General features: G+C 49.2%; 3 protein-coding genes and 1 pseudogene across 3 annotated transcripts; all 4 read right to left on the minus strand.

Moving 5' to 3' along the window:
- Window positions 1-800, minus strand: LOC129197608 (feather beta keratin). The gene is made up of 2 exons (XM_054806220.1): window positions 719-800; window positions 1-332 (listed from the first exon to the last, which is right to left on the minus strand). Exon 2 carries the CDS (start codon window positions 309-311, stop codon window positions 15-17), a length of 297 nt encoding a protein of 98 aa, XP_054662195.1. The 5' UTR covers window positions 312-332; window positions 719-800; the 3' UTR covers window positions 1-14.
- Window positions 801-3,066: 2,266 nt separating this feature from the next.
- Window positions 3,067-3,871, minus strand: LOC129197621 (feather beta keratin). Its single transcript, XM_054806244.1, has 2 exons — window positions 3,790-3,871; window positions 3,067-3,398 (listed from the first exon to the last, which is right to left on the minus strand). Exon 2 carries the CDS (start codon window positions 3,375-3,377, stop codon window positions 3,081-3,083), a length of 297 nt encoding a protein of 98 aa, XP_054662219.1. The 5' UTR covers window positions 3,378-3,398; window positions 3,790-3,871; the 3' UTR covers window positions 3,067-3,080.
- Window positions 3,872-5,731: 1,860 nt separating this feature from the next.
- LOC129197611 (feather beta keratin) lies at window positions 5,732-6,932 on the minus strand. Its single transcript, XM_054806224.1, has 2 exons — window positions 6,851-6,932; window positions 5,732-6,469 (listed from the first exon to the last, which is right to left on the minus strand). Exon 2 carries the CDS (start codon window positions 6,446-6,448, stop codon window positions 6,152-6,154), a length of 297 nt encoding a protein of 98 aa, XP_054662199.1. The 5' UTR covers window positions 6,449-6,469; window positions 6,851-6,932; the 3' UTR covers window positions 5,732-6,151.
- Window positions 6,933-9,212: 2,280 nt separating this feature from the next.
- Window positions 9,213-9,950, minus strand: LOC129197498 (feather beta keratin-like; annotated as a pseudogene).
- Window positions 9,951-18,694: the final 8,744 nt, after the last annotated feature.

Raw genomic sequence — 18,694 nt, forward strand, 5'->3', positions numbered from 1 at the left:
CGTCCAGCCCGCCTTTAGCAGGGCAGGCACCTTCTGCCGTAGTAGCGGCCACCAAGGCCAGAGAGGCCAAAGCCTCCGGAGGAGATGGGCACTCCCTCCTCACTCAGGATGCTGCCAACGGCAGCGGAGGTGGTGGATCCCACAGCGGTGTTCTGGGGGAAGGAGCTGAGGATGGGTCCGGGCAGGGTCACCACCACGGGAGAGGGCTGGATCACCACCCGGGAGTCCTGGCACTGCCTGACACAGGGCTCGTTGCAGCTGTTGGCAAGCGGGGTTGGGCCACAGGGGCGGCACAGATCGTAGCAGGACATGGCTGCGCGACGGAGGTGCACCTGCAGGGAGAGAGGGCAGGGAAAGCACAGGCAGCGTGTGAGGTGCAGCCCGACAGCCTGCTGGGCAAGAGAAAAGGCATAGGCTGGGGAGGAAGGACAGGCTGCGTGGGGAGGAAGGCACAATAAGGAGCCCTGGTCCCCAAGGTGGCCCCGCAAAGAAACCCCAACACCTTCTCCCACCTCCCACCGTGCTGGCAATGAGACAAGACTCAGGAAAACCACCAAAGAGCAAGGCTCTCGGCAAAAGCTATACCAAAGCCCAAAGACAAAGAGGAGGACAGGAGAAAGAGCCGAGCCGAGCCGAGAAGAGAAGAGAAGAGAAGAGAAGAGAAGAGAAGAGAAGAGAAGAGAAGAGAAGAGGTGAGGCAAAGGCGGTTGCAGCTCACCTTGTTCACCAAGGAGGAGAAGGCAAGAGAAGTGGATGAGGGAGCCTGCTCTTGGACTGGCTTTTATACTGGTCCAGACCGCCCCAGGCCCCTGGGCACCCTTTGCGCATGTAATGTGTTTACCAACAAGCTCATCTTGCATGCAAAGCATCACAATTAAAGAAATGAGGGCACTGCTTGTGTTCCCTGCAACGCTGCCTTTTCATTTCCCTGTTCAGGACATGCCCATTCAGCCACGCAGGCTCCTTTCAAGTGACAGTATTAGAGGCCAAAACGTTTCCAGGGGAAATGACACGTCAGCACAGGAGATGATGCAGCCAGTGATGAGGAGCGTCCCACCTCGCCAGCTGATGCCAGCCTCTTGCCCTCCAGGGACGCACTTTCAAGTGTTTCCTGATGAATGGGGCAGCTCTCCTCATAACCCTGAGGCTTCAGCCTGGACATCCACAGGCAAAGGTCGGCACCATCAGGCCCTCTCTCTCATGCCCTGCTCACTCACGCCGTATTAAGCATCGCCGTTCTAGGCAGGGCACCTCTGCTCTTGGCTTTTAGACTCTCTCTCGGAGATTGAGCTTCGCTCTCGGCAGAACTTTCCCTGGCTCTACTGCCGTCTTCCCCCTCTCCTTCAGCCCTGCCGACTTGTAGCAGCAGACTACTCGTGTTAAGGATGAAGTCTATTCCTCGCCCAACACTCTTTGGTGGGGAATGCGGGTAAAGTTGCGGGCTCCCCAGTCACCAAGGCACGTGCTGGCCAATCCATACACATCCTTCTTCCTGCCCCTGTCTTTGCCACAGCTTCTGCTTTCGCCTTCCAGACCGCTGCCACGCCTGGCATGACCAAATACGTGGCAGGATCTCCACACGACATCCCACCCTGCGCAGGCTCCATGAGTCTTTGCAAGGACAGTCAGACGAGCACGGCACAAGACGTGTCTCCTACTCTACCTGAAGTACAAGAGCAGCAGTAGGACCACCAGAATATTGCCTGTGGAGGACAAGGGCGTGGGAAGGAGGGACTGAGAACCCAACTGGCAGGGTAACTCTCCCTCAGTCTCCCCAGCTTGAGGGCTGCTTGGAGGAACAACAGGATCACTGCTTGGGACCTCTCTGGGCACAGCCTGAACAGCACCTGAGTGAGGTTTCTGGACGACTTGCTGCACATCTGCTCCAGACACACGTGCCTTCAGGACACACTGACACACACAGAAGGACTGCACAACACTTAATGCTTTAGACCACAAGATGCCTCCAGTGGGGGAGAAGATGCTTTTCCTGCTCCCCTCCAGCCCTCCACGGAGTTCCCAGGACACCTCGCATACACCACCCATCCCTTTGAGAGGCGGGAGGACGATCCCTCTGTGTCCGTGCCCCTCCGCTACCATTTTACACACCCATGCTCCAACCTATGCCCATTGGGCCAAAACCTAGCAGAGGGCTCACACGTCCCTTTATGCAATTGCCCTGCCTGACACCTGTCCCTTCAACTCCTTTGGGACTCCCTCATGTTCCGGGGATGGGTACAAGCGTTTAGGGGAGTGAAGGGCAAGGGCACATTGCGAGTGACAACGTGCATGCAGAGCCTTGGCCAGGAGGGGGTTACCCTGCACAGAAGTGTCTTCCAGCAGTCAATGGCTTCCCTCATCAGCTGCAAGCCAGTAGCCAAAGCTGTTCCTTGCTCACATCTTCCTTGGGGGAGCTCCTGGCCACCCTTCCCATTCTCAGACAATACCACACACCCCACCGTGTCTCTTCCAACCACCGTGGCCCTTCAGGCTACTCGGCTCCTCCAGGCATGAGGCGGGTCCACCATTGGCCCTTACACACCCACCCCATTCCCCTCCAGGGCATCGCATCTCCCATTGAGCAGCTTGGCTGGGCATCCCAGGAGGGAAGGAACACGAGGAGACTCAAGCTACAATGCAGCACAAACTTTAATGAGTCTAGAGAGTGAAAGCAAGCAGTGCATGGTGGAAGGGACCCGGTCCAGGCTGCTACAAGGGCAGCTGACAGCCAGGCACCCCTTCACAGCAACGGGACAAGCGTCTGCCTCCCACACACAGGAGAGGGAGAGGGTGATGAGCAGGGCCCCTCTCGCATTGCTTCAGGATGAACCCGTGGCACAGGACAGCAGGAGACAACAGGGACTCATGACGCACAGACGAAAGCAGGAGGAGAAGAAGGCGGCATCAGTTGGCCATGTTTCCAGACAGCACAGGCTGGCACCTTGCTCCCCTCCTTCCTTTGCAGGAGGGCACGAGGCCGCTCAAGCCCTCCGGAAACCCTGGCCAGCAGCTCCGTCCTCAGTCCAGCACCTGGCTTCGGGCTTCCTGGTCGATGCACTCGCTGGACGTCCAGCCCGCCTTTAGCAGGGCAGGCACCTTCTGCCGTAGTAGCGGCCACCAAGGCCAGAGAGGCCAAAGCCTCCGGAGGAGATGGGCACTCCCTCCTCACTCAGGATGCTGCCAACGGCAGCGGAGGTGGTGGATCCCACAGCGGTGTTCTGGGGGAAGGAGCTGAGGATGGGTCCGGGCAGGGTCACCACCACGGGAGAGGGCTGGATCACCACCCGGGAGTCCTGGCACTGCCTGACACAGGGCTCGTTGCAGCTGTTGGCAAGCGGGGTTGGGCCACAGGGGCGGCACAGATCGTAGCAGGACATGGCTGCGCGACGGAGGTGCACCTGCAGGGAGAGAGGGCAGGGAAAGCACAGGCAGCGTGTGAGGTGCAGCCCGACAGCCTGCTGGGCAAGAGAAAAGGCATAGGCTGGGGAGGAAGGACAGGCTGCGTGGGGAGGAAGGCACAATAAGGAGCCCTGGTCCCCAAGGTGGCCCCGCAAAGAAACCCCAACACCTTCTCCCACCTCCCACCGTGCTGGCAATGAGACAAGACTCAGGAAAACCACCAAAGAGCAAGGCTCTCGGCAAAAGCTATACCAAAGCCCAAAGACAAAGAGGAGGACAGGAGAAAGAGCCGAGCCGAGCCGAGCCGAGAAGAGAAGAGAAGAGAAGAGAAGAGAAGAGAAGAGAAGAGAAGAGAAGAGAAGAGGTGAGGCAAAGGCGGTTGCAGCTCACCTTGTTCACCAAGGAGGAGAAGGCAAGAGAAGTGGATGAGGGAGCCTGCTCTTGGACTGGCTTTTATACTGGTCCAGACCGCCCCAGGCCCCTGGGCACCCTTTGCGCATGTAATGTGTTTACCAACAAGCTCATCTTGCATGCAAAGCATCACAATTAAAGAAATGAGGGCACTGCTTGTGTTCCCTGCAACGCTGCCTTTTCATTTCCCTGTTCAGGACATGCCCATTCAGCCACGCAGGCTCCTTTCAAGTGACAGTATTAGAGGCCAAAACGTTTCCAGGGGAAATGACACGTCAGCACAGGAGATGATGCAGCCAGTGATGAGGAGCGTCCCACCTCGCCAGCTGATGCCAGCCTCTTGCCCTCCAGGGACGCACTTTCAAGTGTTTCCTGATGAATGGGGCAGCTCTCCTCATAACCCTGAGGCTTCAGCCTGGACATCCACAGGCAAAGGTCGGCACCATCAGGCCCTCTCTCTCATGCCCTGCTCACTCACGCCGTATTAAGCATCGCCGTTCTAGGCAGGGCACCTCTGCTCTTGGCTTTTAGACTCTCTCTCGGAGATTGAGCTTCGCTCTCGGCAGAACTTTCCCTGGCTCTACTGCCGTCTTCCCCCTCTCCTTCAGCCCTGCCGACTTGTAGCAGCAGACTACTCGTGTTAAGGATGAAGTCTATTCCTCGCCCAACACTCTTTGGTGGGGAATGCGGGTAAAGTTGCGGGCTCCCCAGTCACCAAGGCACGTGCTGGCCAATCCATACACATCCTTCTTCCTGCCCCTGTCTTTGCCACAGCTTCTGCTTTCGCCTTCCAGACCGCTGCCACGCCTGGCATGACCAAATACGTGGCAGGATCTCCACACGACATCCCACCCTGCGCAGGCTCCATGAGTCTTTGCAAGGACAGTCAGACGAGCACGGCACAAGACGTGTCTCCTACTCTACCTGAAGTACAAGAGCAGCAGTAGGACCACCAGAATATTGCCTGTGGAGGACAAGGGCGTGGGAAGGAGGGACTGAGAACCCAACTGGCAGGGTAACTCTCCCTCAGTCTCCCCAGCTTGAGGGCTGCTTGGAGGAACAACAGGATCACTGCTTGGGACCTCTCTGGGCACAGCCTGAACAGCACCTGAGTGAGGTTTCTGGACGACTTGCTGCACATCTGCTCCAGACACACGTGCCTTCAGGACACACTGACACACACAGAAGGACTGCACAACACTTAATGCTTTAGACCACAAGATGCCTCCAGTGGGGGAGAAGATGCTTTTCCTGCTCCCCTCCAGCCCTCCACGGAGTTCCCAGGACACCTCGCATACACCACCCATCCCTTTGAGAGGCGGGAGGACGATCCCTCTGTGTCCGTGCCCCTCCGCTACCATTTTACACACCCATGCTCCAACCTATGCCCATTGGGCCAAAACCTAGCAGAGGGCTCACACGTCCCTTTATGCAATTGCCCTGCCTGACACCTGTCCCTTCAACTCCTTTGGGACTCCCTCATGTTCCGGGGATGGGTACAAGCGTTTAGGGGAGTGAAGGGCAAGGGCACATTGCGAGTGACAACGTGCATGCAGAGCCTTGGCCAGGAGGGGGTTACCCTGCACAGAAGTGTCTTCCAGCAGTCAATGGCTTCCCTCATCAGCTGCAAGCCAGTAGCCAAAGCTGTTCCTTGCTCACATCTTCCTTGGGGGAGCTCCTGGCCACCCTTCCCATTCTCAGACAATACCACACACCCCACCGTGTCTCTTCCAACCACCGTGGCCCTTCAGGCTACTCGGCTCCTCCAGGCATGAGGCGGGTCCACCATTGGCCCTTACACACCCACCCCATTCCCCTCCAGGGCATCGCATCTCCCATTGAGCAGCTTGGCTGGGCATCCCAGGAGGGAAGGAACACGAGGAGACTCAAGCTACAATGCAGCACAAACTTTAATGAGTCTAGAGAGTGAAAGCAAGCAGTGCATGGTGGAAGGGACCCGGTCCAGGCTGCTACAAGGGCAGCTGACAGCCAGGCACCCCTTCACAGCAACGGGACAAGCGTCTGCCTCCCACACACAGGAGAGGGAGAGGGTGATGAGCAGGGCCCCTCTCGCATTGCTTCAGGATGAACCCGTGGCACAGGACAGCAGGAGACAACAGGGACTCATGACGCACAGACGAAAGCAGGAGGAGAAGAAGGCGGCATCAGTTGGCCATGTTTCCAGACAGCACAGGCTGGCACCTTGCTCCCCTCCTTCCTTTGCAGGAGGGCGCGAGGCCGCTCAAGCCCTCCGGAAACCCTGGCCAGCAGCTCCGTCCTCAGTCCAGCACCTGGCTTCGGGCTTCCTGGTCGATGCACTCGCTGGACGTCCAGCCCGCCTTTAGCAGGGCAGGCACCTTCTGCCGTAGTAGCGGCCACCAAGGCCAGAGAGGCCAAAGCCTCCGGAGGAGATGGGCACTCCCTCCTCACTCAGGATGCTGCCAACGGCAGCGGAGGTGGTGGATCCCACAGCGGTGTTCTGGGGGAAGGAGCTGAGGATGGGTCCGGGCAGGGTCACCACCACGGGAGAGGGCTGGATCACCACCCGGGAGTCCTGGCACTGCCTGACACAGGGCTCGTTGCAGCTGTTGGCAAGCGGGGTTGGGCCACAGGGGCGGCACAGATCGTAGCAGGACATGGCTGCGCGACGGAGGTGCACCTGCAGGGAGAGAGGGCAGGGAAAGCACAGGCAGCGTGTGAGGTGCAGCCCGACAGCCTGCTGGGCAAGAGAAAAGGCATAGGCTGGGGAGGAAGGACAGGCTGCGTGGGGAGGAAGGCACAATAAGGAGCCCTGGTCCCCAAGGTGGCCCCGCAAAGAAACCCCAACACCTTCTCCCACCTCCCACCGTGCTGGCAATGAGACAAGACTCAGGAAAACCACCAAAGAGCAAGGCTCTCGGCAAAAGCTATACCAAAGCCCAAAGACAAAGAGGAGGACAGGAGAAAGAGCCGAGCCGAGAAGAGAAGAGAAGAGAAGAGAAGAGAAGAGAAGAGAAGAGAAGAGAAGAGAAGAGGTGAGGCAAAGGCGGTTGCAGCTCACCTTGTTCACCAAGGAGGAGAAGGCAAGAGAAGTGGATGAGGGAGCCTGCTCTTGGACTGGCTTTTATACTGGTCCAGACCGCCCCGGGCCCCTGGGCACCCTTTGCGCATGTAATGTGTTTACCAACAAGCTCATCTTGCATGCAAAGCATCACAATTAAAGAAATGAGGGCACTGCTTGTGTTCCCTGCAACGCTGCCTTTTCATTTCCCTGTTCAGGACATGCCCATTCAGCCACGCAGGCTCCTTTCAAGTGACAGTATTAGAGGCCAAAACGTTTCCAGGGGAAATGACACGTCAGCACAGGAGATGATGCAGCCAGTGATGAGGAGCGTCCCACCTCGCCAGCTGATGCCAGCCTCTTGCCCTCCAGGGACGCACTTTCAAGTGTTTCCTGATGAATGGGGCAGCTCTCCTCATAACCCTGAGGCTTCAGCCTGGACATCCACAGGCAAAGGTCGGCACCATCAGGCCCTCTCTCTCATGCCCTGCTCACTCACGCCGTATTAAGCATCGCCGTTCTAGGCAGGGCACCTCTGCTCTTGGCTTTTAGACTCTCTCTCGGAGATTGAGCTTCGCTCTCGGCAGAACTTTCCCTGGCTCTACTGCCGTCTTCCCCCTCTCCTTCAGCCCTGCCGACTTGTAGCAGCAGACTACTCGTGTTAAGGATGAAGTCTATTCCTCGCCCAACACTCTTTGGTGGGGAATGCGGGTAAAGTTGCGGGCTCCCCAGTCACCAAGGCACGTGCTGGCCAATCCATACACATCCTTCTTCCTGCCCCTGTCTTTGCCACAGCTTCTGCTTTCGCCTTCCAGACCGCTGCCACGCCTGGCATGACCAAATACGTGGCAGGATCTCCACACGACATCCCACCCTGCGCAGGCTCCATGAGTCTTTGCAAGGACAGTCAGACGAGCACGGCACAAGACGTGTCTCCTACTCTACCTGAAGTACAAGAGCAGCAGTAGGACCACCAGAATATTGCCTGTGGAGGACAAGGGCGTGGGAAGGAGGGACTGAGAACCCAACTGGCAGGGTAACTCTCCCTCAGTCTCCCCAGCTTGAGGGCTGCTTGGAGGAACAACAGGATCACTGCTTGGGACCTCTCTGGGCACAGCCTGAACAGCACCTGAGTGAGGTTTCTGGACGACTTGCTGCACATCTGCTCCAGACACACGTGCCTTCAGGACACACTGACACACACAGAAGGACTGCACAACACTTAATGCTTTAGACCACAAGATGCCTCCAGTGGGGGAGAAGATGCTTTTCCTGCTCCCCTCCAGCCCTCCACGGAGTTCCCAGGACACCTCGCATACACCACCCATCCCTTTGAGAGGCGGGAGGACGATCCCTCTGTGTCCGTGCCCCTCCGCTACCATTTTACACACCCATGCTCCAACCTATGCCCATTGGGCCAAAACCTAGCAGAGGGCTCACACGTCCCTTTATGCAATTGCCCTGCCTGACACCTGTCCCTTCAACTCCTTTGGGACTCCCTCATGTTCCGGGGATGGGTACAAGCGTTTAGGGGAGTGAAGGGCAAGGGCACATTGCGAGTGACAACGTGCATGCAGAGCCTTGGCCAGGAGGGGGTTACCCTGCACAGAAGTGTCTTCCAGCAGTCAATGGCTTCCCTCATCAGCTGCAAGCCAGTAGCCAAAGCTGTTCCTTGCTCACATCTTCCTTGGGGGAGCTCCTGGCCACCCTTCCCATTCTCAGACAATACCACACACCCCACCGTGTCTCTTCCAACCACCGTGGCCCTTCAGGCTACTCGGCTCCTCCAGGCATGAGGCGGGTCCACCATTGGCCCTTACACACCCACCCCATTCCCCTCCAGGGCATCGCATCTCCCATTGAGCAGCTTGGCTGGGCATCCCAGGAGGGAAGGAACACGAGGAGACTCAAGCTACAATGCAGCACAAACTTTAATGAGTCTAGAGAGTGAAAGCAAGCAGTGCATGGTGGAAGGGACCCGGTCCAGGCTGCTACAAGGGCAGCTGACAGCCAGGCACCCCTTCACAGCAACGGGACAAGCGTCTGCCTCCCACACACAGGAGAGGGAGAGGGTGATGAGCAGGGCCCCTCTCGCATTGCTTCAGGATGAACCCGTGGCACAGGACAGCAGGAGACAACAGGGACTCATGACGCACAGACGAAAGCAGGAGGAGAAGAAGGCGGCATCAGTTGGCCATGTTTCCAGACAGCACAGGCTGGCACCTTGCTCCCCTCCTTCCTTTGCAGGAGGGCGCGAGGCCGCTCAAGCCCTCCGGAAACCCTGGCCAGCAGCTCTGTCCTCAGTCCAGCACCTGGCTTTGGGCTTCCTGGTCGATGCACTCGCTGGACGTCCAGCCTGCCTTTAGCAGGGCAGGCACCTTCTGCCATAGTAGCGGCCACCAAGGCCAGAGAGGCCAAAGCCTCCGGAGGAGATGGGCACTCCCTCAGCACTCAGGATGCTGCCAACGGCAGCGGAGGTGGTGGATCCCACAGCGGTGTTCTGGGGGAAGGAGCTGAGGATGGGTCCGGGCAGGGTCACCACCACGGGAGATGGTTCAATAATCACCCGGGAGTCCTGGCACTGCCTGACACAGGGCTCGTTGCAGCTGTTGGCAAGCGGGGTTGGGCCACAGGGGCGGCACAGATCGTAGCAGGACATGGCTGCGCGACGGAGGTGCACCTGCAGGGAGAGAGGGCAGGGAAAGCACAGGCAGCGTGTGAGGTGCAGCCCGACAGCCTGCTGGGCAAGAGAAAAGGCATAGGCTGGGGAGGAAGGACAGGCTGCGTGGGGAGGAAGAGAGCCTTAGGACTCCCAGCTCCACAGTTTCCCTGCAAAGAATCCCCAAGGCTTTCTCCCACCTCCCCACAGTGTGGCAAAGAGAACTGAGATTCTGGGAGCAGGATCAAGGAACAAGGCTCTCCGCAAGAGCTACAATGAGGCAAAGAAAAAGGAGAAAGGCACGAAACAGGCAAAGGAGGTTGCAGCTCACCTTGTTCACCAAGGAGGAGAAGGCAAGAGAAGTGGATGAGGGAGCCTGCTCTTGGACTGGCTTTTATACTGGTCCAGACCGCCCCAGGCCCCTGGGCACCCTTTGCGCATGTAATGTCTTACCAACATCTCATCTTCTATGCAACGCACTCCCTACTACTGAAGTACGCTTTGATTTGGTATTTCCAATGCTCCCTCCCCATATCCTGGCAATGGCATGGCCATTCCACCCTAGAGCCTTGTTTTATGTGACATTATTAGAGATCAAATGAATTTCATGCACAGCACCGTTGATTCAGGTAATTTAGTCATTTATGGTGATCTGCCTGGAAAGCAATGTGTTTTTCCTCCTCTGTCATTTTAGTCACTGGCTCATCTTTCACAGGGCCATTTACAAATTAGAATGATGCGGGACTCATCTTTGGTAGTTACATAACTGTGAAAATTGCATGTTTTGCACAAATATACTTCCAGGTATCTTTCTCTGTTTCTTTGGATTGCGCCACATATCTAGTTTGAATCTTTCATTGAGAGTGCATTTTTATTTAGATAAAAGCCTAATTAGGTTACATAACTTGCAGAGTAGCAAAATTTTAGTTTGCCAGTCAACATTAATTGTTTTATTTCAGAAACCACATCACGGTTTATAGTGTATTGTGTCGCTACCTTCTAATTTTGTAGAATCTCCAACTACTTTTAATTTACAACACACAATGCAATACCATCAGAATGTTTAAAAACGTGTGTTCTTCCAAGTCAACTTAACAGTTCAAATCTTTTGTAGAAATAATTGTCCCTTGACCCGCAGAGCCATTTCTGCAAAGACAAAAAGAGTGGTTTTTTCCCTCCCTTCTTCCAATAGCATTTGAGGTCTCTTTGGAAGATATCTTGTTTTTACATGGAGTAAGAAAAAGGAGCAACTACTTGTAAGGAGAATCCTTTCTTGACAGTCAGTCAGGCTGAGAATTATCTCACCAAGCTGAGACTGAAAACTTTCAGACTTTATGGACTTGTGTTCAAACTGTGCAAGGACAAGGAGTTAGACAGGTCAGCAGTTTCTACCTGGCCAGATACTGAATTGCACATTCAAAATATCAATTAAAATCCATTGTGCAACATTGGACAGTCCTGACACCTACGAAGTACAGAAAAAAAACTCTTCTCACAACAGGACTTTGAATCATCCATGTGCTGACAACAGTGAAGACTGTGATAGTAAAAGATAAAAAAAATCCCATTAAATGTTTGAGATGAAACTCAATAGAAAAAGTGCTGCAGTTGTTGACAGATGCTGACTTAGGAATTTATCACAGCAAATCGGTGTTTTTTTCAAAGCAAATCAGAATTGTTCTACAAAGCATTTCTCAGTGGAAACATAATGTTCAGCATCTGGTGTTGGACATGGGCTATTGGACAAGTTGTTTCCCTAGTCTAATTAGGGGTGTAATATGCTAAAGTGTTATGCACTGGCATAAATTGGTATCCAGAATGTCCACTTACAGTATTCAGACAACTCTCCTGTAGGAAAGAAATTAAAGCAATTGAGAACACATGAGAAGATGGCATCCCTGCAATTGCTTTGACACATTCTTTCAGCTGATTTATTGCCATACCCAAACACAGAAAACCAAATGCTTCGTTCAGGTGGTGTAGCAATCATTTACACTACATTCAAATAATTTGAGTTGGTAATTTTGGCTAACCAAATGAAGAAAAATTAAGAAAGACTGAAGCTTAAATTTTTACACCATTGCATGAAACATTTCTGAGGAGAGAAATGTTTAATTTCATTCATTAAAACAGAACTTAATAGATCATGACTATAGCGAAACAAGAATTAAACTGTGAAGGGATAAAATTATCCACCCAGCTGAGTTCCTACAAAACATCACACCCAGATTTGTGATTTTATTTTTATCATTTTAAGAACACATTACAGAGAAAAACCAAATTCATTGGGAATGCATCCTGTAGTAATCACTGAGGTGTAATAAATGATCAATTCCTGGATTAAGGGAAGTGGTTTTATAAGATAGTCTTTCATTCATTCAAGTATATTTCACTTAAAGTTTTCTACCTAGCAATATCAGAATCTTAATCTTTCATTTGCCTCCATTACATATTTAGAAGCCACTGAGGTGCGTCTGTCTGCAGATCCCTGGGGCCGTATAACAATATTGAAGCTTCTCTTTTGGCTTCTTTAAAGGAAAGGACTTCAAAGTTAGCACCAAATATTCATTAATGGTTGAGACACACAAAGTGTATATACTATGTAAATATTGCAAGTATATGACAAAATTTAAATAGTTATGTCACTTGGATAATTTGAGAGTCACAGTTACTCTCTAAGCAGGCAATATTTAATAGCTTCAGAAACCAGGGTTGTTATTTTTTTCATTAAAAAGTAGGTTTGTGTGTGTCATAATAATAACCTTTTAGAAAACTTCTGGAGCACATCCATAGCTACTCTAAATTCTTATGACTATATAAAGCAGCAGCACTGGGTAACAAATCAAGGTTGAAAAATGGTTTTTTTTAGAAATCACCAACACAAACCATCTCCTTTCTCAAGCATTAGCCTACTGCCATAATCTCAGGGCCTGTCCCTATTGTTACTGCAAAAATGTTTTATACAAATCCTATGTCATTGCTTCTCTCCCTTTGTCTTTCACAGCATGTCCTTCTCAGTGAAAAATAATTCCCTCAGCTCTGCTAGGAGAAGATTAAGTTACCTCCCTACAAAGCTAGAGCCACACATCTGCTCCAGATTCACAGAAAAAATTCACATCCAGTGACCCCACTGTAAGCAGGATCCTTCAGGTTAAACCAGGAAGGGTCTGAGACTTGCCATGACACTTTGTTGCACTAAAAAGCTGGGTATAGTGTAACCACTTCTATTTCAATGTGTTGTCTAGACAGATATCAGTCTTGTGTTTCTTATTCTTAGGAAAGGACATTTCTGGTCATCCTAACCCTTTCTGATAGATAAAGTGTCAGTCCACACAAAGTTGGTCCCTGGGATGCTTATTTGGGCATCAGCTCTGATTAAAGGGTCTGCTAGTCGGAATCAGGGTGAAAAGCTGCAGCCACCAAGGATGACAAAGACTTTTTTTGTCCCCATGTAGCTCGTCTTTGGGCTGTCATGTCAAAAGCTGTAGCTGTCAGCCCACAGGACAAGCTAGTCAGGGAAAGTGTCTCACATACCCTGAGATCTGCCCTTCCCTACAGACAGATTTCCTGTCTGGAGTTGTTTACCTGCTACTTGTTTGCTTCTCTAATAGAGTGGTAAATTTTTTTCTCTGTAAATCCCTTCTAAATTATGAGGTGCGTTGGAGGCATCCCTAGGGCAATAACTCTTATCAGGAAGCTCCGCGTCCTCCTTAAATCAAATGTCATATCACAAGTATTCATTAATGATTTATACATGCAGAGTGCTGTGTTATTAAAGTGTGGTATTGGCTTCAGACACCCATGAATTGAGCAATAATACCCCTGTAAGATAAACAGATCAGTGTCACGTATGTCATTCCACTAGTCAGCTTCTAATCAGGTCATGATTCCTTGCCTCATAATGCTGGGTTTTGGGTTTTTTTCTACACTGCATTCATATTAGATCCCACTTACCCCTTACAGTCTCGTGTGACCCTGGACTCCAGCACATGCAAATTAACTCCATTCCATGGGTTTGTATGTCGTTGCAACGATTTCAACCATGAAGGGTAAAGCCTTTATAATTTTAATCAATTTTTTTCTCAGGATACAAGCCATCTCAGTGACAGATTATTTTTCCTTTCTGTGAGTGTATTTCAAGAGCCAGCCCCTCTTCAATGCCACAGGTGTTAATGGTTTCAGTAGGCTGCCTGTCACCAGGCTGATGCTCTTGTTCGCCAGTCATCCTTCCCCTCAAATCATGTTGAGCTGTGGTACTTGTAAGGACAGAAGACAGATGGGCTGGGAGCTGGATTGCACTGCCTGGAAAGCATAAACAGACTTTCAAACCTACTAGTTACTTCTGGTTTCATATTTGGAACAGCTTTGAGATGCCTCATTTTCAAGGCAAATGATTTCTAAAAATCTACATCCTTTGAGGCATCGTGGCTTCGGCAACCAAAATCTCATCGTTTTTCAGTGGGAGCAAACCTTAGCTTTCGCTGTAAAGCAGGAGTGGTTTGGGTGACTTTTTTTAATTCTGTCCCCCTGGATGTCTCTCACAGCTCGCTCAACTCCAAAGACATACTCATGTAGATCTCAGAAGAGGGATTACAGGGAATGACTAAGTTCAGCATAAAGCAATACCAAAGATCATGGCTATTACTTTAGTGACCTCCATCATTGGCCATACCCAAGGAACTTGCACGCTTAGAGAGAGTGAGTTCACTTTACCTGATATATAGGGTGAAGGAATCTGGTTTTCTTTGCTCCTTAATTTTAGTACTCCTATACTCCAAAGAAGCTGGATCCTACCCTCAGACAGGCGGTATAATTTTGCAGCAGTCTTAGCAGTCAGCTGTTTGGACAAGGCTGATGAGCCCCAAAGAGGACTCTGTCTCTCCCCTAATGCTGGGATTACATTTGTAGTTGGGTGTAAAAAACCCTCTCTTCACAGGTTTCATGTACAGTATGTAGTAACTATGCAAGTAAATCTCTTTGGGCAAGATGCTGCCACTGCTGGTTTACCACCTTATCTTGTGGAAGATTGGGAGATTTCAGTTTAAACAGTATTCATGTTCCACCGCCTTTCTCTGAAAACCATTTCATTTTCTTAGTTGCTAGTATTTTCCTTTTTTTTTTTTAATAATTCATTCAATCTGTGGTCCTCATCTTCTAAATTATTCCTGTAAAGTAGATGTCTTTGTAAAGATCCCAAAGCAATGCCAGTCATTGGGAACAGCCTGTGGAAGTTTCAGATTAAAGGATTTCAAAGCACTTTGCAAACTCTCATTAATGATTTATAAATGCAAAACACTTATTATCATATTTTAAGTATCCAGCATGATTGCAATGTTTTAAAACAGAGTTACAAAGTCACCCTGAAATATGTGTCAAGGTTATTAATGTACATTCTCTAGTTACGTATTAAGGTGCTTGCGTCATACTACATTTTTGTTTGATTTTCATTTGAAAAGTAGCTTTGCACTGCTGCCAGATTTCTCAGAATAAGCAACTGATGAAACTTGTTGCAGGCACTTGCTCGCTTGCTATGTATGTGAAAACAGAGAATAATTGTAAAAACATGCATGACGTCTGCATCTTGTTTAATTTTGTTTGCGTTTAGGGGAGGGGTCTCAGAAAGAGCTGAATTACTCATTGATAAAGGAATAACAAAATAAAGACCCTTTATTAAGACCTTTAATAAAGACTTGGAGGCCTTTTCAGAGTAGTCAAGAGAATTATTTGAGTAAAGGATTAGGCTCTTGTACATCTCTAATGAAAGAATGCAAGCAGGAATGTGAAGGTCAGAAAATGTGCAAATCAGGCTAGTCTGACACATGCAGACAGTACGCAGAACTTCGTCTTGGGAAAAAAAAAATCTGGGTATGTAATTACGACCTCAGGCACAAAAGGCTTCTTCAAGCTTTCAATCAATTTAAGAAAGCTCCCACAACATAAGCCTCCTATTTATCTTTTTATTCTTTCCTTTATTTGTTTTCTTTATTTTTCTCCTCTTTAACTGTTCTCTTCAGAAAAGCAGATAAATCCACTTTGAGACAATTGTTCCTTGGTAACCAACAATTACCTTAGGGATTATTTTTAATACAGGATTTTCATTTAAAGGGTATTACTTTTTTAACAAAGACCTTTACTCCATAGTTAGTAATTTACAGGCATTGGTAATTGCAGATTTCTTAAGTGACAGCTTAGGTTTCAAAATACATAAATGAAGCCAAGGATTTTAACTAGGGATGGTGTCTTAAAATATTTTGAGCAGCTTTAAAGTAATTGGCCCTTTTTTCTGTTTTGTGTGGGAAAAAATAAAATTACCGAAGAAAAATAAAAAAAATCAATGTTCAGTACTCATTCTGGGGAGGGGGGGAGAATAAAAAAAGCACAGTATAAGAATTTCCAGCTAAGTTTTTTTCAGATCAAGTGCATCTCCATTACACTAGGATTCCTAATCCCTTTGGACACTTACCTCTTCAGATTTGATTTCGGGTCTCTTATCTGTTCTGTAAACATGGCTATCCCAGAGAGAAGGATGTTCTGGTGTCCAAACCACCGACCTAGCTGTGATTGTACATATTTCAGTCAACCTATAGACTGAGCTGTTACACCAAATCCTCAGTTTATTGTGGAAACAGCACCGGGAGAATGTGAATATAATGAATACTCATAAGATTATGTATTAACATTCAAGTCTGTGTTTACTTCCTCAATGCCATAGATTTCCTACGTAAAACTGGAAAAGTCATTTCAGGACATATCAAAAAGCACTCAGTGTATTTTTCTGTACTGACAGCCCCTCCCTTAATCCCTGTGCATTAATGTTGCATTTGTAAGAGAGATAGTAATCCCTGCTCTTTTGTTTCTCAGGTCTAATCAGTTTGAATGCTTGTTGTTTGGTGTGGGGACTTGCCCTTTGTTTGCCTGATGCAATGCAATCTCAGTTAAGACTTCAAAGAGTTGCTGGAATTCAAATTATAAATAATATGATAAATGCCAATGAGGAAAGCCTGTTTTACTCCAGGCTGTTCCATTTGCTCACCAAGTGACCTCTGACAATTCATTTAGCCTCTGTGCTTCACTATTAAATCTAGATAATAACTAGAATTAAAATTTGCCAAAGGCAATGAAAAATTAAGCTGCAAGGGAAGTGCAAGGTAGCATTTTATATAGTGCCCAAAACTGCAAAGAGGGTAAAAGTCTCAAGGAGTCCCACAACATACTATGGCACAAGGGGCTGTAAAAAGAGGAAGCAATGAACACAAAGCACTGAGCGGTCTCTGGGACAGTATTTAGAAAAGAGAAGACCCGTAAGAGGAGCACAGGTTACGCTAAGCATGAATTAATGGCACAAAATTCTTCAACTACAGAAGATGAGCATAGTTGGCAGCTGAGGTTTTTCTTGCCAGACATTTCCAGCTACCTCCCTGTAACGTTTATTAAAGATCATATCTGATTTTGTCCCAAGCACTCATGGAAAAGTCTCCATGGGGCACTGCCCCAGTTCAGGCAACGTCCAGGACCACTCAGTTCACCTGGACGCAGGGAAGGAGCTGCCACCCCAAAGCCACCACCGCTCTCAAGGTCCTCCTGCTGCAGAGCTCCATGCCTGGACCATCACGGGGTCTCTTGCTGCTTTGTCTATAAAACTGAGTTATTGGGGAAATTCAAGTAATTAAGGGATCTACTGCATGCAATAGCTTTCCTCCATAAGAACAGTGCCTGTAGTGGTTTCCAGTCAGTTAAAAACTAGATTATTTTTTTTACCTACAAGTTTTCAAGGTTTATCTTCGCTTGGCTTACAAGCAGCATGTTATGTGACTTTTATCTTGATACAACCAATCATTTTCTTTATCCATGGTTAAATTGCAAGAACCAAATTTTAGTAAATGAATTCTGAATGAAAATAAACATATATAAATAAATATTTATTAATCTCCCTATATAAGTAGATATGATTTTTCAGTCAAATGAATCCTGCTGCACAGCTTTAATATTACATGGCTCTTCAGAGGCAGCGGAGTGCTTAGGCAGATTAATTAGAGGTAAATCTTAGGACATTCCCACCTGCCTTTATTCCCATCTTGCCTGGAGCTCTCAAAAAGCCTGCTTTAACCAGAAAACTGTACTCATTTTTCCCATTTCTTATTAAGGCCCTAAAAAACAACATAGCTAGGATGTAGTAACCTTTTACTCAAAAGAGAAAGTCCAAACAGTGTTAAGGGTGAAACACAAATCCACCTTTTTACTCCAGACGCTTTTTTTCCAGCTTCTGGCAAAAAGATAAGCACCTGCTTCACTCATTGGTGTTCCCCAATAGATTCACACGCTCAAAATGAATATGAGAAACAGGAGACAGAGCTTTTAATCTATACCAAAAAATATTCCTCTGCACCCCTGAAGAACAGCTGCCTTCAGCAAATAGGAAAGGCTTTATCTTATATATGTTATGAAGAAGAAATAGGTTTGTTTTTTTTCCCCATAGCTCCAAGGAGCCAGATTTTATTTTGAAATATTTTAGACAAATTAATGTAAATGCTCTAGTAATCCCCACAAGGGCTGAAGGCATGCCAATGCACAAGCACAATCAGAACACACCTAGCATGGAGTCAGTCTGAGCACAGAGTTTCCTAACCGAGATGGAGCAAAGAGAGGTGAAAAGGGACCAAAACATGGGAAAAATGAGCTACAGATGAATATACTGCATTATGCAAACTTGCACCAGCCTTGACTCCAGTCATTTGGCAGGGCTGTGAAGTGTTAATGAAATAATGTATTTCAGCCTTAGATCTTTACTTTCTCCAAAGCAGCTGGTGCCTCTCTGACCAGGTAAGTTCTCACTGGAGTCCTCTCAGCTGGGTTACTGTTCTCGGTTACTCCAGTCTCAGAAAGCTTTTTAGTCCCACACTAAGCTTTGATGATCAGAGGGTTGGAGAACCTTTGTTATGAAGATAGGCTGAGAGAGTTGGGCTTGTTCAGCCTGGAGAAGAGAAGGCTGTGGGGAGACCTTAGAGCCCCTTCCAGTCCCTGAAGGGGCTCCAGGAAAGCTGGAGAGGGGCTGGTGACAAGGGCAGGGAGTGACAGGACAAGGGGGAATGGCCTGAAGCTGCAGGAGGGGAGATTTAGATCAGATATTTGGGATAAATTCTTCCCTGTGAGGGTGCTGAGGCCCTGGCACAGGTTGCCCAGAGAAA

The sequence above is a fragment of the Grus americana genome, chromosome 29, assembly GCF_028858705.1.
Source record: "Grus americana isolate bGruAme1 chromosome 29, bGruAme1.mat, whole genome shotgun sequence".
In the NCBI taxonomy this organism is placed as follows: Eukaryota; Metazoa; Chordata; class Aves; order Gruiformes; family Gruidae; genus Grus; species Grus americana.

Excerpts from the sequence above, each read along its gene's own strand:
- LOC129197611 (XM_054806224.1), bottom strand. The coding sequence starts at position 6,448 with ATGTCCTGCTACGATCTGTGCCGCCCCTGTGGCCCAACCCCGCTTGCC.
- LOC129197621 (XM_054806244.1), bottom strand. The coding sequence starts at position 3,377 with ATGTCCTGCTACGATCTGTGCCGCCCCTGTGGCCCAACCCCGCTTGCC.
- LOC129197608 (XM_054806220.1), bottom strand. The coding sequence starts at position 311 with ATGTCCTGCTACGATCTGTGCCGCCCCTGTGGCCCAACCCCGCTTGCC.